At 37.8% G+C, this 17740-nt stretch overlaps 1 protein-coding gene and 1 long non-coding RNA gene across 2 annotated transcripts; both read left to right on the top strand.

Moving 5' to 3' along the window:
* Positions 1-3040: 3040 nt before the first annotated feature.
* LOC139950907 (uncharacterized) lies at positions 3041-8251 on the top strand. The gene is made up of 7 exons (XM_071949749.1): positions 3041-3330; positions 3730-3928; positions 4287-4383; positions 4828-5085; positions 6357-6476; positions 6890-7009; positions 7914-8251. Exons 1-7 carry the CDS (start codon positions 3095-3097, stop codon positions 8249-8251), a joined length of 1368 nt encoding a protein of 455 aa, XP_071805850.1. The 5' UTR covers positions 3041-3094.
* A 2055-nt stretch (positions 8252-10306) lies between these two features.
* LOC139950746 (uncharacterized) lies at positions 10307-16925 on the top strand. Its single transcript, XR_011787699.1, has 5 exons — positions 10307-10711; positions 13941-13995; positions 14076-14572; positions 15154-15235; positions 16224-16925. It is a non-coding gene; the product is annotated as an uncharacterized lncRNA (long non-coding RNA).
* Positions 16926-17740: the final 815 nt, after the last annotated feature.

The raw sequence follows: 17740 nt of genomic DNA, 5'->3' as shown, positions 1-17740 counted from the left end.
GCGTGAATATAATAGTTTTAAAAATCATCTACAGTCTTTTGATTATGGCAAAGCGGAGAAAAAAACCAACAACATTCGAGCAGGGTGTGCGTGCGCAAGTCTTTGGGGTTTAGATATGCCCATTTTATATTATTCGTCCCTGGTAAAAAGTTCATCTTTGGACGGACCGCCCACACCTTGGCGTAGAGTGAAGTTACGGAACGACAAGAAAGAAGCCTACGGTAACATATCCCGAAGGAAACTGAACAGTGACGACGTTACTTAAGGAACGTTACAGAATTGGTAAGAAAACAAAATCGTGATGACCATAGATTTACATCAAACTTACACGGTCTAATGATGATGATAGTAGAAAACATCCCTTGAAATATTTCTGCCTGAAATGCCATATTTGATGACAAATAAATAATTTAACTTTGCGTTTGGAGTTTATCGCTCAGTGAGCGTTTTATTCATTTGTTTTGTTTGCACCAAATGTCATGCAAAATAAGTAATCGGTTTTATTTCTCGCGACCCAGATGGCCGATCGATCTCAAACTTCTACAGGTTTGTCAGTTTTATGTATATGGTGGATGACATAAAGTGCTTACACTGCCAGCAACTCTTTTGATAGCAAAACCAGTTCTGTAATTTTCGATGATCAATTTAAGTCAGAATTATTTCAAAGAACGATTTGAGAATGCAGAAGGGTATTATTAATGATTATCTTCTAAGTTAGCTATAGTTTGCTTTACGATGTTGAGTATAATGCATTGATTGTCACTGACTCGCAGATACTGACTCGCTGGAGGACAGTCGATTTCAACAAGGCAGATTTTAGTTCTTACAGGTAAGTAATTCATTCTCAAGACCAACCTTTTGAAAACACCCGAAAAATATGGTATATTCCACATTATTTTCATAATTATTGTGTGGTGTCGGTTCGTACGTTCAGCAGGATAGACACGCAAATATAAATCTATAAAAATATATATATATAATTAATTATTAATCCCACCACCCGGGCTTTTTAAGGGACATTCCCGTTGGCATTGTGCAATCACAGTTACTTCAGGTGTTTTTAAGGTACTTATGTGCGTTAGCCAGTAGACATAACATATGTGATGTAAATCTGAAGAAAAACATGATGAGCGTGGTGAAGGCCTACGTGCGTAATAATATTCAAGTCTTATATAGCGCACGTATCTACCAAACAAGGCACTCAAGGCGCTGAGTATATACAAACTTTCAGAAAGATAGGTCATTGCAGTGATGAATTTTGAGACCCAATTATTTAGCACCTTATAAGGGTTTACAAGGTGCGGCGCATACAGCAGCCACAGCCAGGAACCCCTTCTCTTTTCGAAAAGTGCACTGTGTTCTTTTACATGCGTTACACAACACATGGGACCAACGGCTTTACGTCCCATCCGAAGGACGAAGCAATGGTTAAGTGTCTTGCTTAAGGACACAAGTGTCACGGCTGGGGATTCGAACCCACACTCTGCTGATCAGAAACACCAGAGTTTGAATTAGGTGCCCTTAACCGCTCGGCCACGACACTGCGTAAGTCGTTTGGGTTTATAGATAAGCCCAGGGACCTTCTCGTCCCTGGTAAACAAATATCATCTTTGGACCGCCACACCTTGGCATAGAGTTCCTTATTGTTATGTGCCCAAGCAATACACATGGACATGGACTTGTAATCCTGAACAAGTAGGTATCTTTTTTCAGGAGATGAGCAACAAAACAAGTTTTACATTAACATTCTACGAGGGGGGTGTGCGTGCGCAAGTCTTTGGGGTTTAGATACGCCCATTTATGTTAATAATTAGCCACATTCGTCCCTGGTAAAAAGCTCATCTTTGGACCGCCACACTTTGGCATATAGAGTTCTGATTACTGTTAACAATAATAATATCAACACTTATATAAACAAAACAAGTCTACATACAACAACCGTGCGCAAGTCTTTTGGGTTAAGATAAGCCCCTTATTTTATGTTAATAAGCCCACATTCGTCCCTGGTAAAAAGTTCATCTTTGGAGTGCCACACCTAGGCATAGAGTTCCTAATAATTTTATTGTAATGTGTAAATAAACAAAACAAGTCTACCTACAACAATATTTTAATGCCTAGAGTGTTTGCAAGTCTTTTGAGTTAAGATACGCCCATTCGTGCTTATAATATTGACTGTAAATAATTATAGATTTTTAATATATGGCCAGAGATATTGGATTTGAGGGCTTCGGGCTACAGGTTTTTAGGTAAAATTTTCGTATTCCAGGCATATGTCCCTGGCTTTTGTTTTGTTTTGTTTATGTTTGTTATTTTGTATGTGTTTTTATGCCGAATAAATAATAATAATTATAATAATAATAAGAATAATAAGCCATCTTCGTCCCCGGTAAAAATAATAAATTAAAACACCCTTCCTTGGCATAGAGTTCTGAAAACTTTTATGTGCGAAAGAAAATGGATATACTCTTTGTAATATAATCCTGAATTCGGTTATAGGTCCCTTTTTCAGGAGAGGATCGAAAAACAACACTTTACAACAATCTTCAATAAACTTAACTTGTTACTCATATATGAGTTTGAGGTACGTGTGCAAGTCTTTTAGGTTTAGATACGGGGCCATGTATGTTAAAGGAACACATTGCCTTGAATTGGTCGAGTTGGTCCATGTAAAACGTTTGAAACCCTTGGTTATGAAAAGCATTTGAACCGTTTGTTATGAAATCGATATGGTTAGAAAGATGTTTAAAAAGTACAATATAATGATCCACACAATATGCACGGTTATACAATATACAAATATAATATAATATGCAAAGTGCACGGTTTTTCCTTTACTTTGCGAACTAACACTGTCGGCCATTTTATGGAGTCAAAAACTTGACTCAAAAAGGGGGGGGATAAAATAAAAAGAAATAAAATACAATTTAAAAATAAATACATGAATAAATAAAAAATGTGAATTGCAATTTGGTCAGCATCACCGTTTTAAGAAATGTTATCACAATTATACTGAATTCTACTAAAATTACTTAAATTTTCAGAATATTGAGCATTGATCTCTCTTCAGTGATTACATCCCAAAGCGCCGCCAAACATGTCTCAGCCATCTCTAAAACAGTGGTATGAAGACCGGAAGAGGTTAAGGGTCGTCTATGATCATTCCAGGGCAAAACCAGTAGAGATGAAGACCAAAATCAAGAAGAGTAGACAGGCGGCTTTCAAGTCTGCATTAGCAGAGAGGACAAAGCCATCGGTACAGCATCAAGACGCTAAGACGAACACGTCAGATTCATCATTGGGCAAAGAACAATGCGGAGCACAAGCAAAAAGGTACCGTAGCTTTGGTGCATTCACCCGAACAGAATATCGAGAGTAGAGGGAAGGCGTATGTGGAGTTTTCAAGGAGTTCAAAGCTTTTGCCGTCACAGCAAACCGAGGTTTAAAAGCAGTCACTCTGTGCATGACGTGAGACTTTTCCAACCTAGTAACCATCATTCCTAGGGAACTGAGAAGACGCTTATTTTTTTTATGCAAGAACTCAAGTCAATGAGACAAAAATATCCGTTAGCAAATGCATGTTAATTAATGCTTTTCAGCTCAAATTGCTCTACGAAAGTTTTTTTCTAAACGTGTACTTATTTAAGATCCATTGTTAATACGACCATCATTATCTTTATCGTCTGATATCAGAAATAATGGATATCAAAATTGTAATTCTCATCCCTACAGAGACGAAGCCTCCTCCCGTAGAAGCAAAGAAACTCATCACATGATACAGATCTTTATCAAGACGCCCACCAACCCCATAACCCTCTGTCTACGACTCGATCATAAAACAACCGTCTCCGACCTTAAACACATCATTCACAGGAATTTGGCCATTCGTCCTGCATTGCAAAATCTGTACACAAACAACAAAAGGTTCAAGGTATTGGTCTACGTAAAACTAATTTTTATTCATGAACCATTCACCTTTGCATTTATAAATTTGTCTTAATGAATCACCATGGTTCGTTTTATCTCACTTCAGGGAAGGGACAAGATGGGACCAAGAGTTGTTTTCACAAAGGTTACAAAATGGAAGAACAAATACTGGATGGTTACAACGACGGCTCGTGTTATATCTTGAAATAAAATATGAAAAGAAAAAGTTGATCTGCGAAGATATAGAACAAGAATGAAACCCGTACTGAAAACAACGGAAGCAATCCGAGCAGAAATGTGAGAATTCAGGGACCATCGTTCATATAAGTTTTACAAAAATTTTCCCCCCATTATTTTCCCAGTTATGTGACGCTTTGACTCTTCTTGATCTTGGCATTAAACCGGAGACAAACATTGATCTAACACTAGCAGAAGGTTTGCTTGGTGGCGCCCCAACACGTGAGTAGTGCATTTTCATGACGTGTCAGTCTTTGTGTTGTTTTTCTCCACATAGTCAAATAAATGAAATTCGTCTTTGTTTACACCTTTTAATTGATTTATCATCAATGAAATGAAACTAAGGAACGAAATCTCAAATTCAGTGACGTTGTTTTGTTCAAGCTGCATTTGATTTTTCATAACATTATCTGAAACAATTACCCGAACGACTGGCAGGTTCATTTTGTGCTAGGAAGTTTGTAGGATTGCGCAGAGATAACGTTCATAAGATGGAAACATATATTTACATTTTGTAGTAATTCCAATCCCTATTGATTTATTTTGTGTTTACAAAAATCTTACATTCTTGCATTCTTACATGCAACAGTATTTGAGACAGACATTAATATTCCAATATAAGGTTGTTCATTAGTGTTTTATTCTCTAAAATATTTTGGCCTAAAGCAGTAGACAAGACACTGCTTCGGACTTTAGCGGTAAACCTCTGCAAGGACTGGCAGCAACTCGCAGTCAAGCTTAAGTTCGGACCAGCAGAGATTAGCAAGTTTGAACGCTTCGCTGAGAGCAGCCCAGAGGAACAGGCTTACCAGATGTTAGTTTCTTGGTTGAGTGAGCAGCAAGCTGGTGACAGAGAAGCGGGAGAATGGTTGAGAAGTGCTTTGACTCAAATAGGTCGTCGAGATTTGGCTGCAAGGATCCCTGGTTAGGGCGGGTTGGATTATTTTTATTTTTATATATGAAACATCATAACCGTCTCTCTGTCGAGAAAGAGGAATCCGTGCATGTTATTATGTTTTATTCTTACATTAATACAATATTATTGATGACAAAAGGTTTGCTTTGTTTTCTTTGTTTTACTAAATTAATATGCACACAGCGATGACAAATGAAAATTGACAACATAATATGAGGGGCAGACTGATGTGGGTAGGTAGGCCTATTGGTGAGGCGGTCTTGAAGTGGTGTAGTTATTTGGCATGAACTGAGCACTGCTCTCTTCAACCCAGGGATGGATTTCACAAAGGTAGTCCTAACTTAGGACTAGTCCTAGGCAATGCTAAGAGATAGGACCAGTCCTAAGTTAGGATGAGTTACTGGTCCTAACTTAGGACCAGTCCTATCTCTTAGCATTGCTTAGCTTAGGACTAGTCCTAAGTTAGGGCTACCTTTGTGAAATCGATCCCTGATCTGTATTGGTATTGCAGCAGTATTTTATTAAAACAATTTCAAACAGATACTTGAGCGAAAATGGCAAGTCGTGATCTTTGCTGAATTTCATTTGAAATGCTAAATCAATAAAAAAATAACGTCATCACTCATGTTACGTCAGACTTGGGAGCTCCAATTTCGTACAGCTGCCTTGGAAGTGTCGTGGCCGAGCGGTTAAGAGCACTCTGGTGTTTCTGATCAGCAGAGTGTGGGTTCGAATCCTTCGGACGTAGAGCCGTTGGTCCCCCATGTGTTGTAGGTAACACATGCCAAAGAACCAGTGCACTTTTCGAAATAAGAAGGGGTTCGCCCCGGTGTTCCTGGCTGATGCGCCGTAGCACCTTGTTTTTGAAACCCTGGAGGTTGGGGCCTAATTTTTGAATCGATAATTACGAACAATTACATTTAAATGGTAAACAAACACGTCATAAACAAGATTAAATAGCATTCCCGCCCTGGCCATTTTCGCTGAAGTAGCTGTTTAAGATACGCGGTTGTCATTCTTGTAGGTTACGAACCCACATCCCCAAGAGCGGGAAGTCGCCGGATGCATCAGGAGTTGATGAGAAGAAACTACGAGTTCCTGAGGCAGACAGGACTGATTTGCCACAAACCTCAGGTAAACCTTCCAGTACTGCATTATGTCATCAATACGTTGAAACAAGTAAAACATCACGGCAGGCAGGTTATTTTGTTAGTGGCATGTTATTTTGTTAGAAAGATTTTACAATAAAACCCTTTGTGTGTTGTCATACTTCATGTAGGTTACGAACCCACATCCCCAAGAGCAGGTAACAAAGGGAAGTCGCCGGATTCATCAGGAGTTGATGAGAAGAAACTACGAGTCCCTGAGGCAGACAGGACTGATTTGCCACAAACGTCAGGTAAACCTTCCAATACCGCATTATGTCATCAATACGTTGAAACAAGTAAAACATCGCGGCAGGCAGGTTATTTTATTAGTGGCATGTTATTTTGTTAGTAAGATTTTACAATAAAACCCTTTGTGTTTTGTCACACCTTCTTCGTAGGTTACGAACCCACATCCCAAAGAGCAGGTAACAAAGGGAAGTCGCCGGATGCATCAGGAGTTGATGAGAAGAAACTACGAGTCCCTGAGGCAGACAGGACTGATTTGCCACAAACCTCAGGTAAACATTCCAGTACCGCATTATGTCAACAACACGTTGAAACAAGTACAACATCATGGCAGGCAGGTTGTTTTGTTAGTGACATGTTATTTTGTTAGTAAGATTTTTTACAATAAAACCCTTTATGTGTTGTCATTCTCTTGAAGGTTACGAACCCACATCCCCAAGAGCAGGTAACAAAGGGAAGTCGCCGGATGCATCAGATACTGATGAGAAGAAACTACGAGTCCCTGAGGCAGACAGGACTGATTTGCCACAAACCTCAGGTAAACCTTCTAGTACTGCATTATGTCATCAATACGTTGAAACAAGTAAAACATCACGGCAGGCAGGTTATTTTGTTAGTGGCATGTACTTTGTTAGAAAGATTTTACAATAAACCCTTTATGTGTTGTCTTACTTCTTGTAGGTTACGAACCCACATTCCAAGGAGCATGTAACAAAGAGAAATCACCGAATGCATCAGATACTGATGAGAAGAAATTACTAGTCCCTGGGGCAGACATGATTGATTTGCCACAAACCTCAGGTAAACATTCCAAACATGAATTAATACGTTCTAACAAGTAAAACATCACGGCAGACAGGTTTTTTATTAGTGGCATGTTATTTTGTTAGGAAGATTTGACAATAAAACCCTTTGTGTGTTGTCATACTTCTTGTAGGTTACGAACCCACATCTCCAAGAGCAGGTAACAACGGGAAGTCACCGGATGCATCAGATACTGATGAGAAGAAACTACGAGTCCCTGAGGCAGACAGGACTGATTTGCCACAAACCTCAGGTAAACCTTCCACTCATGAATTATTACGTTGAAACAAGTACAACATCATGGCAGGCAGGTTGTTTTGTTAGTGACATGTTATTTTGTTAGTAAGATTGTTTACAATAAAACCCTTTATGTGTTGTCATTCTTCTTGAAGGTTACGAACCCACATCCCCAAGAGCAGGTAACAAAGGGAAGTCGCCGGATGCATCAGATACTGATGAGAAGAAACTACGAGTCCCTGAGGCAGACAGGACTGATTTGCCACAAACCTCAGGTAAACCTTCCAATCATGAAGTATGTCATCACCACGATGAAACAAGTAAAACATCGCGGCAGGCAGGTTATTTTATTAATAAGATTTTAAGATAAACCCTTTGTGTGATTGTCATTCTTCTTATAGGTTATGTACCCCACTCCCCAAGAGCATGTAGCAAGAGGCAGTCACCGGAACATCAGTCAACATCCGATGCATCAGGTATTAATGAGAAGTTACGAGACGTAGCCAAGAATATTGGAAAGGATTGGAAGCAACTCGGCACTTCTTTAGGCATTAAAGCTGCACAGATTGACACATACCCAATTGACCACCCAAATGACGTCAGAGAGCAGATCTATCAAATGCTGCTTGATTGGGTCAGGACACAAACAAGCCAAAAAGAGGCTGAAGACAGATTGATAGAGACGCTTGTCAACCTGACATTAAAAAAATGTAACCAGGTAGTTTATCACAGAGTTTAATCTCATTCTTGATTGGGCCTTATCCGCACTCAGGCGGCTGCGGCTGTGTCTGTTCCTAAGGGCGTTGCTAAGGCAAGCCTACTTTCCAACGCGTAGTAATATGGTGATCTAGCCGTATAAACAGCCGTAGGCCACTCATTCGGAAACGGCCTATATCTAGGAAATAATTACAAATCTGCACGAAGAGTACAATATTTTTGCCCTACAAAAATGGGTCACCAGCCAAATACCGAGACTTTGATCTTGACTGGATCCATTGAATTACCTTTTCAAATTTTTGTTTGAATATTGTTACCTGAAAGTAGTTTCATGAAGCAGAGCCGAGCGTAAAAAGGGCTATTAGAAAACCACTAGGGCCTATACGTAAATTAATATTAACTGTATCCCATTATTTGCGTTTTTCAAATAAACTGTTTAACTTAAATTGTATTCTGAAAGCAGTTTCATGAAAATGAGCTCAGTCTGGATACATGCTGTTCAAGTTTGTTGTTATTTAGTTATTTTAAACCTACGGACATAAATCTTTGTTGGCAGGTAAAAAAAAAAAAAAAAAAAAAAACTGTCATCAAAGCGATGTGCCCTCCCAGACCCCGCCAACAAATGAAATACATGTATATAACGATATAGAAAACTTGTATGTAGCAATGGTGGGGTATAACTCAATGTTTCAAACTATATTGTTCTATATTTACCCAATTTTGTTGGGCCCTTGCAATGGACAGTTTTACAGACGCGATGTTTTGGTACGGTTATAGAACGAGTATTAAATATTTTGCTAACAAAGAGTGACTCTGTTCATTCCATAGCTTTTGTGGCAGGCGATATACTAAACTGATCGAAAGGGAAATGTTTACAGTGTTTCACAATTTCCACCTTAATTTTGAGTTATAAAATAATATGTGAACATGGTTTGAGACGTGCCCCTCGAAAAACAGACAGTGCAAACTCTCTGCTAATTAAATATAAAAATGTAAGACTTTGTGTTTTCTTCCATTTGTGAGTGTTAACCATAACTAGTGATGACACTGAATGGTCCATATACGAAGAAGCTTGTATCCTACAACGTTGCCATGACTTATGTCAGGTCAACTTGAAGGCAACCCGAACTGCACTGAATGCACAATGAACACTTCGGATTATGTACAATGGACATTCTTTAAACTGTAACTCACTAATCCCCAGGAAAATAATGACAACTGAAGAGTCGATTCAATGGCTGCATTGCCTGAAACTGAATTGCATGTAAATTGCCTCGTTAGACAGACAGGGCGGGGCTAATAATTATTCTTTTTGGGTTGAGATTTCTTCACTCCCCAGAAACTCCGCACGTTGTTATTGGACCAGATACGCGTTGTGATTGGTCGAGACTGCTACTAAACCAATCCAGGTGCGCGCGTGCCAGAGCAGTCTTCATTGTTATGCAAATTTATCGCCCCTTGCGCTTTTAGCATAGAAAAGAATCCTTGTGCTTTTAGCATAGAAATCCAGGCACAGCAAAGACCGCATGGTTTAGTTTTGCACGGGACAGCGGACGGGAAGCATGGCGACTCTTCGTGGCTGGATAATTTGGACCTCGTTTATCGGATGAACTTTTTCACAGTTGTTTTTACTGAAACAAACTGTAATAGACCCTTTGCATATTGTGGACATTACCTACGAAATTCTGAAGGTAAAACTTTAGTAAAAATGACTTCTGAATATGAAGACTTTTGGTCAAGTTTCACTAGAGTCTTTTTTATGAGCAAAATCTCACATTGGTCTAATTTTGCAGTCGAGTTTACGACCCGCTTGAGAACTCCCTCGGAGTTTTCGCTGGGTTGAGAATTCCTCGAAGTTAGACAGAATAATTGTCACCGGCATATTCAACCAACCTGCTGGTGTCATGACCTGACTTCGATGTTGAGCTTGCGAGTAGGGCTGGAAAGTTCCAGGAGTTTGTTTAAATTCTGCTATAAAGACAACCAGAGAACTGTATGAAATGAGCTTCTTTCAAATGGACTCACACTCTCCTGTTGAGCTCCGTCAAGTTGGTATGAGAAGCTCTACCCTGGACAGAATAACTGATTTACCCTGAAAAGGGGACTTGCGATATTGAATTTGAGAACTGTTCTCTTATGCACACTTTTTGCTGACTGTTGTCAGAACTTTGAAGCGGTTATGCCCAATGGGTGAAGACAGAAGATCTATGGATTGTGTGGTATGGGTTCGGCGAAGTCGTCCAACGTGCTTGAGGTTGTCCGAGTTGGTAGAAGTCGTCCCAGTGAAAAGAAGTCGTCTCAGTGACAAAAAAAAGAACTTGTAAAAAGTGACTCTTTAGTTTGAGTTTTAGAACTGAACACTTTGTCCGACTGTTGTCAGAACTTTGAAACTTTTATCTATGGATTGTGTGGTATGGGTGTGTGGCTACAACAAGTCGTCAAAGGTGGTAAGAAGACAAGATCATTAAGATGACGTTAAGTGGTAAGCGAAAATCTAACCCCATTCCTCCCCAATAATAACATGATTTTCATCGCGGTACTTGTTGATGTTGTCCACTAATATTGTCAATGGTGATGCCATCCACTCTTTTTCTGATCCGGTTTTCTTGAGTTTGAGGGCATTTTGGTCGTAGCCAGAGTGATGCCTGTAAACAATAACTTCTTGGAACATTTCCCGGGTTTGGAAGAAGCTTGTGACTTCATGTTGTTGTCATTCTAAAGCTTTAAATTGGCATGATTAAATCTGAAAAACATATTTCACTTAGAGACTCTTTAAAGTTTCTTCAAAGTTTGATTTATACCAAAAAGAAAAAAATAGTTTTAAACAGTTCATAGTCAGTTCCCAATTCAAATAAAGAAACATTGAAAATCATCTCAATTGTTTTTTTTCCCAGAAATTATAAAGTTTGTTTTCATAAAAACATCCCAACTACTGAAGTTCTAAATAAAATGGGAATATTAAATACATTACTAAAAAAAGTTTAGCCTAAATCATTTTTTTTTTTCCAGAATTAAGTTTTGTAAAAACAAAATGTAAAAAAAAACACCAGTGTAATTAACATAAGCTTAATTAAACAGTTAATATTTCTGATGAATAAATTTCATCAATTAAATGTGTGAAATAGATTTATTGAGCAAAATAAAATTAAAAATAACTGTTACCAGAGTGCTGCTTGCAGGCATTCAGAAGTGAGCCCCACCCCCCCCCCCCCCATAAAAAAAGAGAAGCAAAGACTTCAACTCGGCCCAGGCAACAGTTTCCATTAAGCTCCCGAAATTAGTTTAAAATCATGTAAGACTAAAACAAATATTAGTACACCTTAGTAGATGATGAATTGTTTTAGTAAGGAATATTAAAAAGTTTAATTTAGATATGCTAAATTAATCGTTTAATATTTCTGATGAAAACAATTTCATCAAATTGAATAGACAATATTACTATATAAAAATTAAATTGTCACACAAAAAATAAAAATATTTTTAGGGCACTACATTGAGAAGTGAGCAAAACAAAAATTAAGGACAAAAAAGAAAAGGCCAAAGAAGACACGCCTCAAAGTAAAAAATGGAGCAGAAGGAAGATCAAACGAAGATAAAGACAACATGAACACACCCCTTGATGTTAAAGGTGATTATGGTACGTATAATGGTAAGTGGTTAGAGGGACATAGAATAGGCCTAGAACTTAATGTGTTGTTTTTCAACAGCTCCATAACAGTTTCAATATGTCACCATTGAGGAGTGGAAAACTTTAAGATCTTTTTAAAGACTTCAAAGTTCTCCAGCCCTCAAAATAAGGCATGGATTTTTGGTAAGCATCTAGATCTATAACCACATTCTTCCCCCAATAATAACAAGCAGGGTTCTTTTCTTATCCTTACTCGCTTCAGTACTTGTTGATGTTGTCTACTAATATTGTCAATGGTGAAGCCATCCACAGTTTTTCTGATCCGGTTTTCATGATTTTGAGGGCATTTTGGTCGTAGCCAGAGTGGTGCCTTAAAGAGTAAAATAATTTCTCTTGGAGCATTTCCCCTGGGTTTGGAAGATTCCGATGACGACCTTACTTTGTTGACATTTTAGAGTACATTGGCATAATTAATTTGATAATTTAGCATTAAAATGTTCAGTAATAGGGACCCTTATTGCATTCAGTTATTAAATTTGAGAATTATTTTAAAAAGTCTTAAGGAAATGCAACTCACAAGAACTTGTTTCAAAATAGTAGGTTCTCTATAATGAATAACCTTTTGTGTAAAGTTTTTCTATGACAAAGCATTATTAAACACCCAGTAATGAACTTCTAAATGAAGTAATAGGCTTATCAGAGTATTTTCACTAACAGTTTTTTTTTTTCAAAGCAACAAAAAAGGTCCATAAAAGCGCAAATTATTCACAATGATAAATCAGTATGTGACTAGCGCACAAACTGACTAAGCTTTGTGTTACTAGAAACAAAATAAGAATTCAAGTTGAGCTTGACAAAAACAAAATTATTTCCCACATTTAAGGTGCTCCCCATTAGTGTCAAACCATGTCAACATGTCACATTTGTAGTTTGCGCTAATCAGTCAATAAATCTTTCAGCTAGTGATATTTTAAAGGCTAATTTATTTGAGGTAAATTAATCATCAAATATTTCTGCTGAATAAATTGTATCGATTGATTGTGAGAGAAATAAACAGTAATCACAGTTAATTTTTAGGGGAAAAAAAATCCAATACTTTTAAAAGCACTGTGCTGCAGGCAGGCAATAATTATGTTGCAAAGCGAGCAAAAAAACAAAAAAGAAAGTTCGAGAAACAAGAACTGAAGAAGAAACGTCAAACAAAGATGAAGAAGACATCCCATGATGTAAAGGTGATTATGGTATGTATAATGGTAGGTGGTTACAGAAGGCATAGAGTAAAGCCTAGAGAAGGCCTAGAACCTAAGTGTTGTTTTTCAACAGCTCCATGACACCTTTGCCTTCATTGAGGGCTAAAGATGGGTGGTCACACCGGCCCCAAAAACGAGAACGATAAAAATGCACGCCCTCGATTGGTTGAATGAGCGTGGGCTTATTCTGCGTGGAGCATTTCAACCAATCGAGGGCGTGCATTTTTATCGTTCTCATTATCGGGGCCTGTTTGACCGGGCCTTAATGATGTACCAGATAGAGATGTTTTGAACAACCGGAAGTCCACATTGATTGCCAAACAGGTTAAGTATCACCTGATCATAGGTAAGGTCAGGTCCTAGAACTATTTCAGTTTTGTCTTTAAATCGTCTTATGGGAGACGATAGCGGACAAAACCGAAATAGTTCTAGGAGTAGGGTCAGGGTATAGACGTTCCTATAATAACAACCGTTCTTTTCACAGCAATAACCACCTTTCTTTTCGCAGCAGTAACCCCCGTTTCTTCCCCTTTCATTTCAAGAAATCACTTTCCATTTTCACAACTAATAATTGTTTTTTTTTTTTTACAGATTGCAACTTGATTCCATTCAGCAGATGGAACTTCAACCTTGTAGGTTGTAGGACAGGTAGAGATGACTAGTAAGGCATGAGGTAATAGTATGGTTTAGCCAACCCTTAAACCTTACTCCTACCACATAATTACAGTTATCTCATTCACTGCCTGCAGCTAAGTTTGTAAGTTTGGGTAAGTTACAGGGAAGTTCAACTAGACATGGTTTATAATATCTTCTGAACTTTGGTTTTTTTTCAGATACTCTTCGTTGATGCAGTCTGGCAGTTTTCACTTCAAGGTGGCAGGAATTTGGGTAACGTATAAGTTTGGGTAAGTTACAGTGAAGTTCAACTTGACATGGTTTATAATTCTTCTGAACTTTTTTTTTTTCAGATACTCTTCGTTGATGCAGCCTGGCAGTTTTCACTTCAAGCGTGGCAGGAAGTTGGGTATTGTATCAGTTTAAGTTACAAGGTTATTATAAAATGTTGGTGATTGACCACAAAGGAGCTTTTAGGAACCTTCTCTGGCCCTAAGCTGCTTTTATTAAATTATGATGGTACAATTGTAAGTTCTAAAATACTTTCTTTTAACTGAAAATGATTCTACAAACTATCTCTCATCTCAAGTTGTTAAGATTTATCTGATGCACTTGGAAGCAATACTCCACAATAAGTCCTTTGGCATTGGACTGAGAAAATCTTTCCAGAAGCAACTAATTTACGTTCATCACGATTGGTCTAGATGGTTTATAAATGTACCCTTTTTTCAAAAACTTCTTCAGACCTTCTTCATTGGCAGATAGAATATCTGAGCTGATGGACTTCTCAAGGACTGCTCTTCATTGACGTAGTCTGCCAGTTTCAACTGTGGGCCTGGCAAGGAATTTGGTAATGTATCATTATAAGTATGACAAGGTTTGACTGGAAAAGAATTATTAAAGGCAACAGACACTATTGGTAATTGTCAAAGACTAGCCTTCACAGTTGGTGTATCTTAACATAAGCACAAAATAACAAAGCTGTGAAAAGCTTGGATCGAATTTAATGAGTTCTAAAGTTCTCCTTTCCCCCAAAAAAATCTACAGACTATTTCACAGGTGTAAATTATCAAAAGAGTTTTTTTTTCTCCAAAATATCTCTCGCCTAAGCTACATTGGTACACAAATTTGGAGGCAATCATAACAAAAATTATGCTCTCACTCATTGGACTTTAAATCTTCAAAGGAGCAACCCTAAAGTTGATGTTGTTTATAATAGAAATAATTTGATGAAATGTTTTGCTAAAATCTATTTAAAAAACTATACCTTTCATCTCAAGTTGTTTGGATATATTATTGCTAAACATTAGAAAGTCCACAGATAAATTCACAGGCATTGGACCGAAATTCTTGAGCAACTGGAAAAAGTTTAAGTTGATAAATATATAGTTTAATTTTTATAACTATCAGCTTTTCCTTGTTTGTCTTCAGAACATCTTCATTAGCACAGATACCGAAGGTGATGCTACTTCATTGATGCAGTCTAGCAGTTTGAACTTCAGCAGGGAAATCGGTAAAGCATTTTCTTTTTATTAATGCAAATAATAGTTAATGACCTAAAGTTTCAAACCTAGTAGAGTCTTTTATGGTAGCCTTCAATCAAGACTCTGCTAGTGTCGAAACATCAGGCCATTAACTTTTTTTGTGCATTTATACCGTGGTCCTGTTTGCAACAGGCTAGCCAGTTCTATTTCCAGTTTAAATTACTACAATGTAAAATTTTGAAAGAATTACCAAAAGAGAGACCTCACCCCAAGCTGCGTGAAGCATACATTATATCCACAAACTAAATCTCCTACTCATGGGACTTGAAGTTTTCAGAGGAATAACTTATAATAACTTTTTAAATTCTCACTTCTCAATGATGTTTTTGCTTAGACAAAATTGAATTGAGTTTTCAAAGTTCTAGAATGCTTTCTTTCAAGTAAGTTTCAGGCTGACACTTACTTGACACTTCACTCTCACCTCGGTTGTTTGGATACAAATTGATACCAACAGTTGGAGATGTAGTCCACAATTAATCACAAATGCATAGGACTGAAAAGTTGAACAATTAGACATACCCATTTTTGATTTGTAAAAAAAAAAAAGGTGTTACGAGAGATCACCTAACATCACAAGGCCACCTTGAGGGCCACTTCAAGGTGAGGGCTACACTTAACATTCACCAGGGGCATGTTGCAACCTACTCCTGGGGCTGAAGCAGTAACCCCTTCACATTATACCTCCCAAACTGTTTACAAAGAAGTTATAGTAAAAACCCTTGCTCAGAGGGCACAAGTGTTGTGACCGAGAATCAACCCCCACACTCTTCTGCTGACAGCGCCAGGGCTTGGGTCCGGTGATATAGACCACTTTAAGACGAGAGACACCAGAAAATGAAAATTGGGGTTGGGATGAAGGAGGTACATTTTAGATTCTTGTTAGCCAACCACTTTGAAAACAGTCGGTGAGAGTGATCTTACAATAATTTAATGGTTCGATTTTTTTTCAATCTACAGATTGGGAGAGACTCAATTTGACAATGGACATCAACCTAAGATGACATCAGAGATACAGGGATGGAACTCCGGGCTGGACAAGAAGAGCTGAAGACTGACTGGAGCAAGTCTAATCAAGATGAAGATCAACATCATCCGGATCACGAGGGCGCACTCTCCTGAAGTGACAACTAGAGCCTTGGGCTGTATCTGAATTGGTGGCTACAGTTACGGCTATGACAGTGAAGTATTCTTATACTTCATTGCATGATGATGTCAAAACTAGCCGTAGCCATAGCTGTAGCCATTAATTCGGACACAGCCTTGTAGATGACCTATAGACCTTTGTCATGCTGCCACCATCTTGGTCAATATTCCCTGTATCCAGTAACAGTTACAGATGCTACTATTCAGTGTACAAAAAGGAACCAGACTATTTCTCATTTCACCCTCAGTTTGGTGGCATTGATTTAGTGATCAACAGCAGAAAACTAAGATGGCCGCACCATGGTAAAGATCTATATACTTTTATTAAGTTGCATCAATTTTTTCCTCCCCTGATAAATTCATATAATTAGCTAAACCAAGGCTGGGATAAAAATAGTCTGGCCCTCCATATGCAATGAGAATATAGAGCTTAGATTATTGTGTATACAGGGACCTAGATGGTCAAACCATGATAAAAGTATGTATGTTATAAGACCAGGGCCCAATTTCAAAGAGCTGCTGAGCACAACAATTTGCTTAGCATGAAACTTCTGCCTCGATAAAAAACAGGATTACCAACCAAAATTTCCACATGATTTTCAGGATGAGCAAACATCAGCTGAGTACCAGTAACAAGCAATATGCAACAAATGGAAATGTTGTTGGTAATCCTGTTTTTTATCAAGGAAGAAATTTCATGCTAAGCAAATTTTTGTGCTTAGCAGCTCTATGAAAATGAGCCCCGTTTCTAAAAATTTAATTTGTTTTTTAAAATATATGCCCATGTTAGATTATTTTGGGGGTTCATTCTTGTAAGATGCATGAAGGGTTCTTAGAGATATGCCTTTACAAAAATGAATCAGAGAGTTGAGACAATAATCATCCTTGAAGAAAAATCCAAAATTCTTTAGCTACTTTTGCACTTAAATGAATTTTCAAATTGTAGTCATGAGTCATGGATTGATGATGAGTCTTTAACAAAAAGATTAAATTTTTAAACAAAATAATACCAGCTCTCAAAACAAGCTTGAGTCAACTTGCAACTTTGGAACCTGTTTTTGTCACAGCTCTCTACAATCAAAACCAATAGCACTTAGAGTAGAGAGACTTTCCCAACTGGCACAGTTTCTTTATTATTCAGCCAGTTATCAGTAAAATAAAATCAGTATTAGTGAACACAATCACAAACATTACTAGTTTGCACCCAAACATCTATTATTTGTCTCTCCAAATTAACTTCTTTAGTTTAAACAACAGTACTAATAATAGTCATTATAATAGAATAACAATGTTCACTATTTGATTACTGAAATTCAATGATAATTGATGAA

The sequence above is a fragment of the Asterias amurensis genome, chromosome 18, assembly GCF_032118995.1.
Source record: "Asterias amurensis chromosome 18, ASM3211899v1".
NCBI classification, from domain to species: Eukaryota; Metazoa; Echinodermata; class Asteroidea; order Forcipulatida; family Asteriidae; genus Asterias; species Asterias amurensis.
Note: the sequence above shows the minus strand (reverse complement) of the source record. Positions and strands in the feature narration are given on the sequence as shown.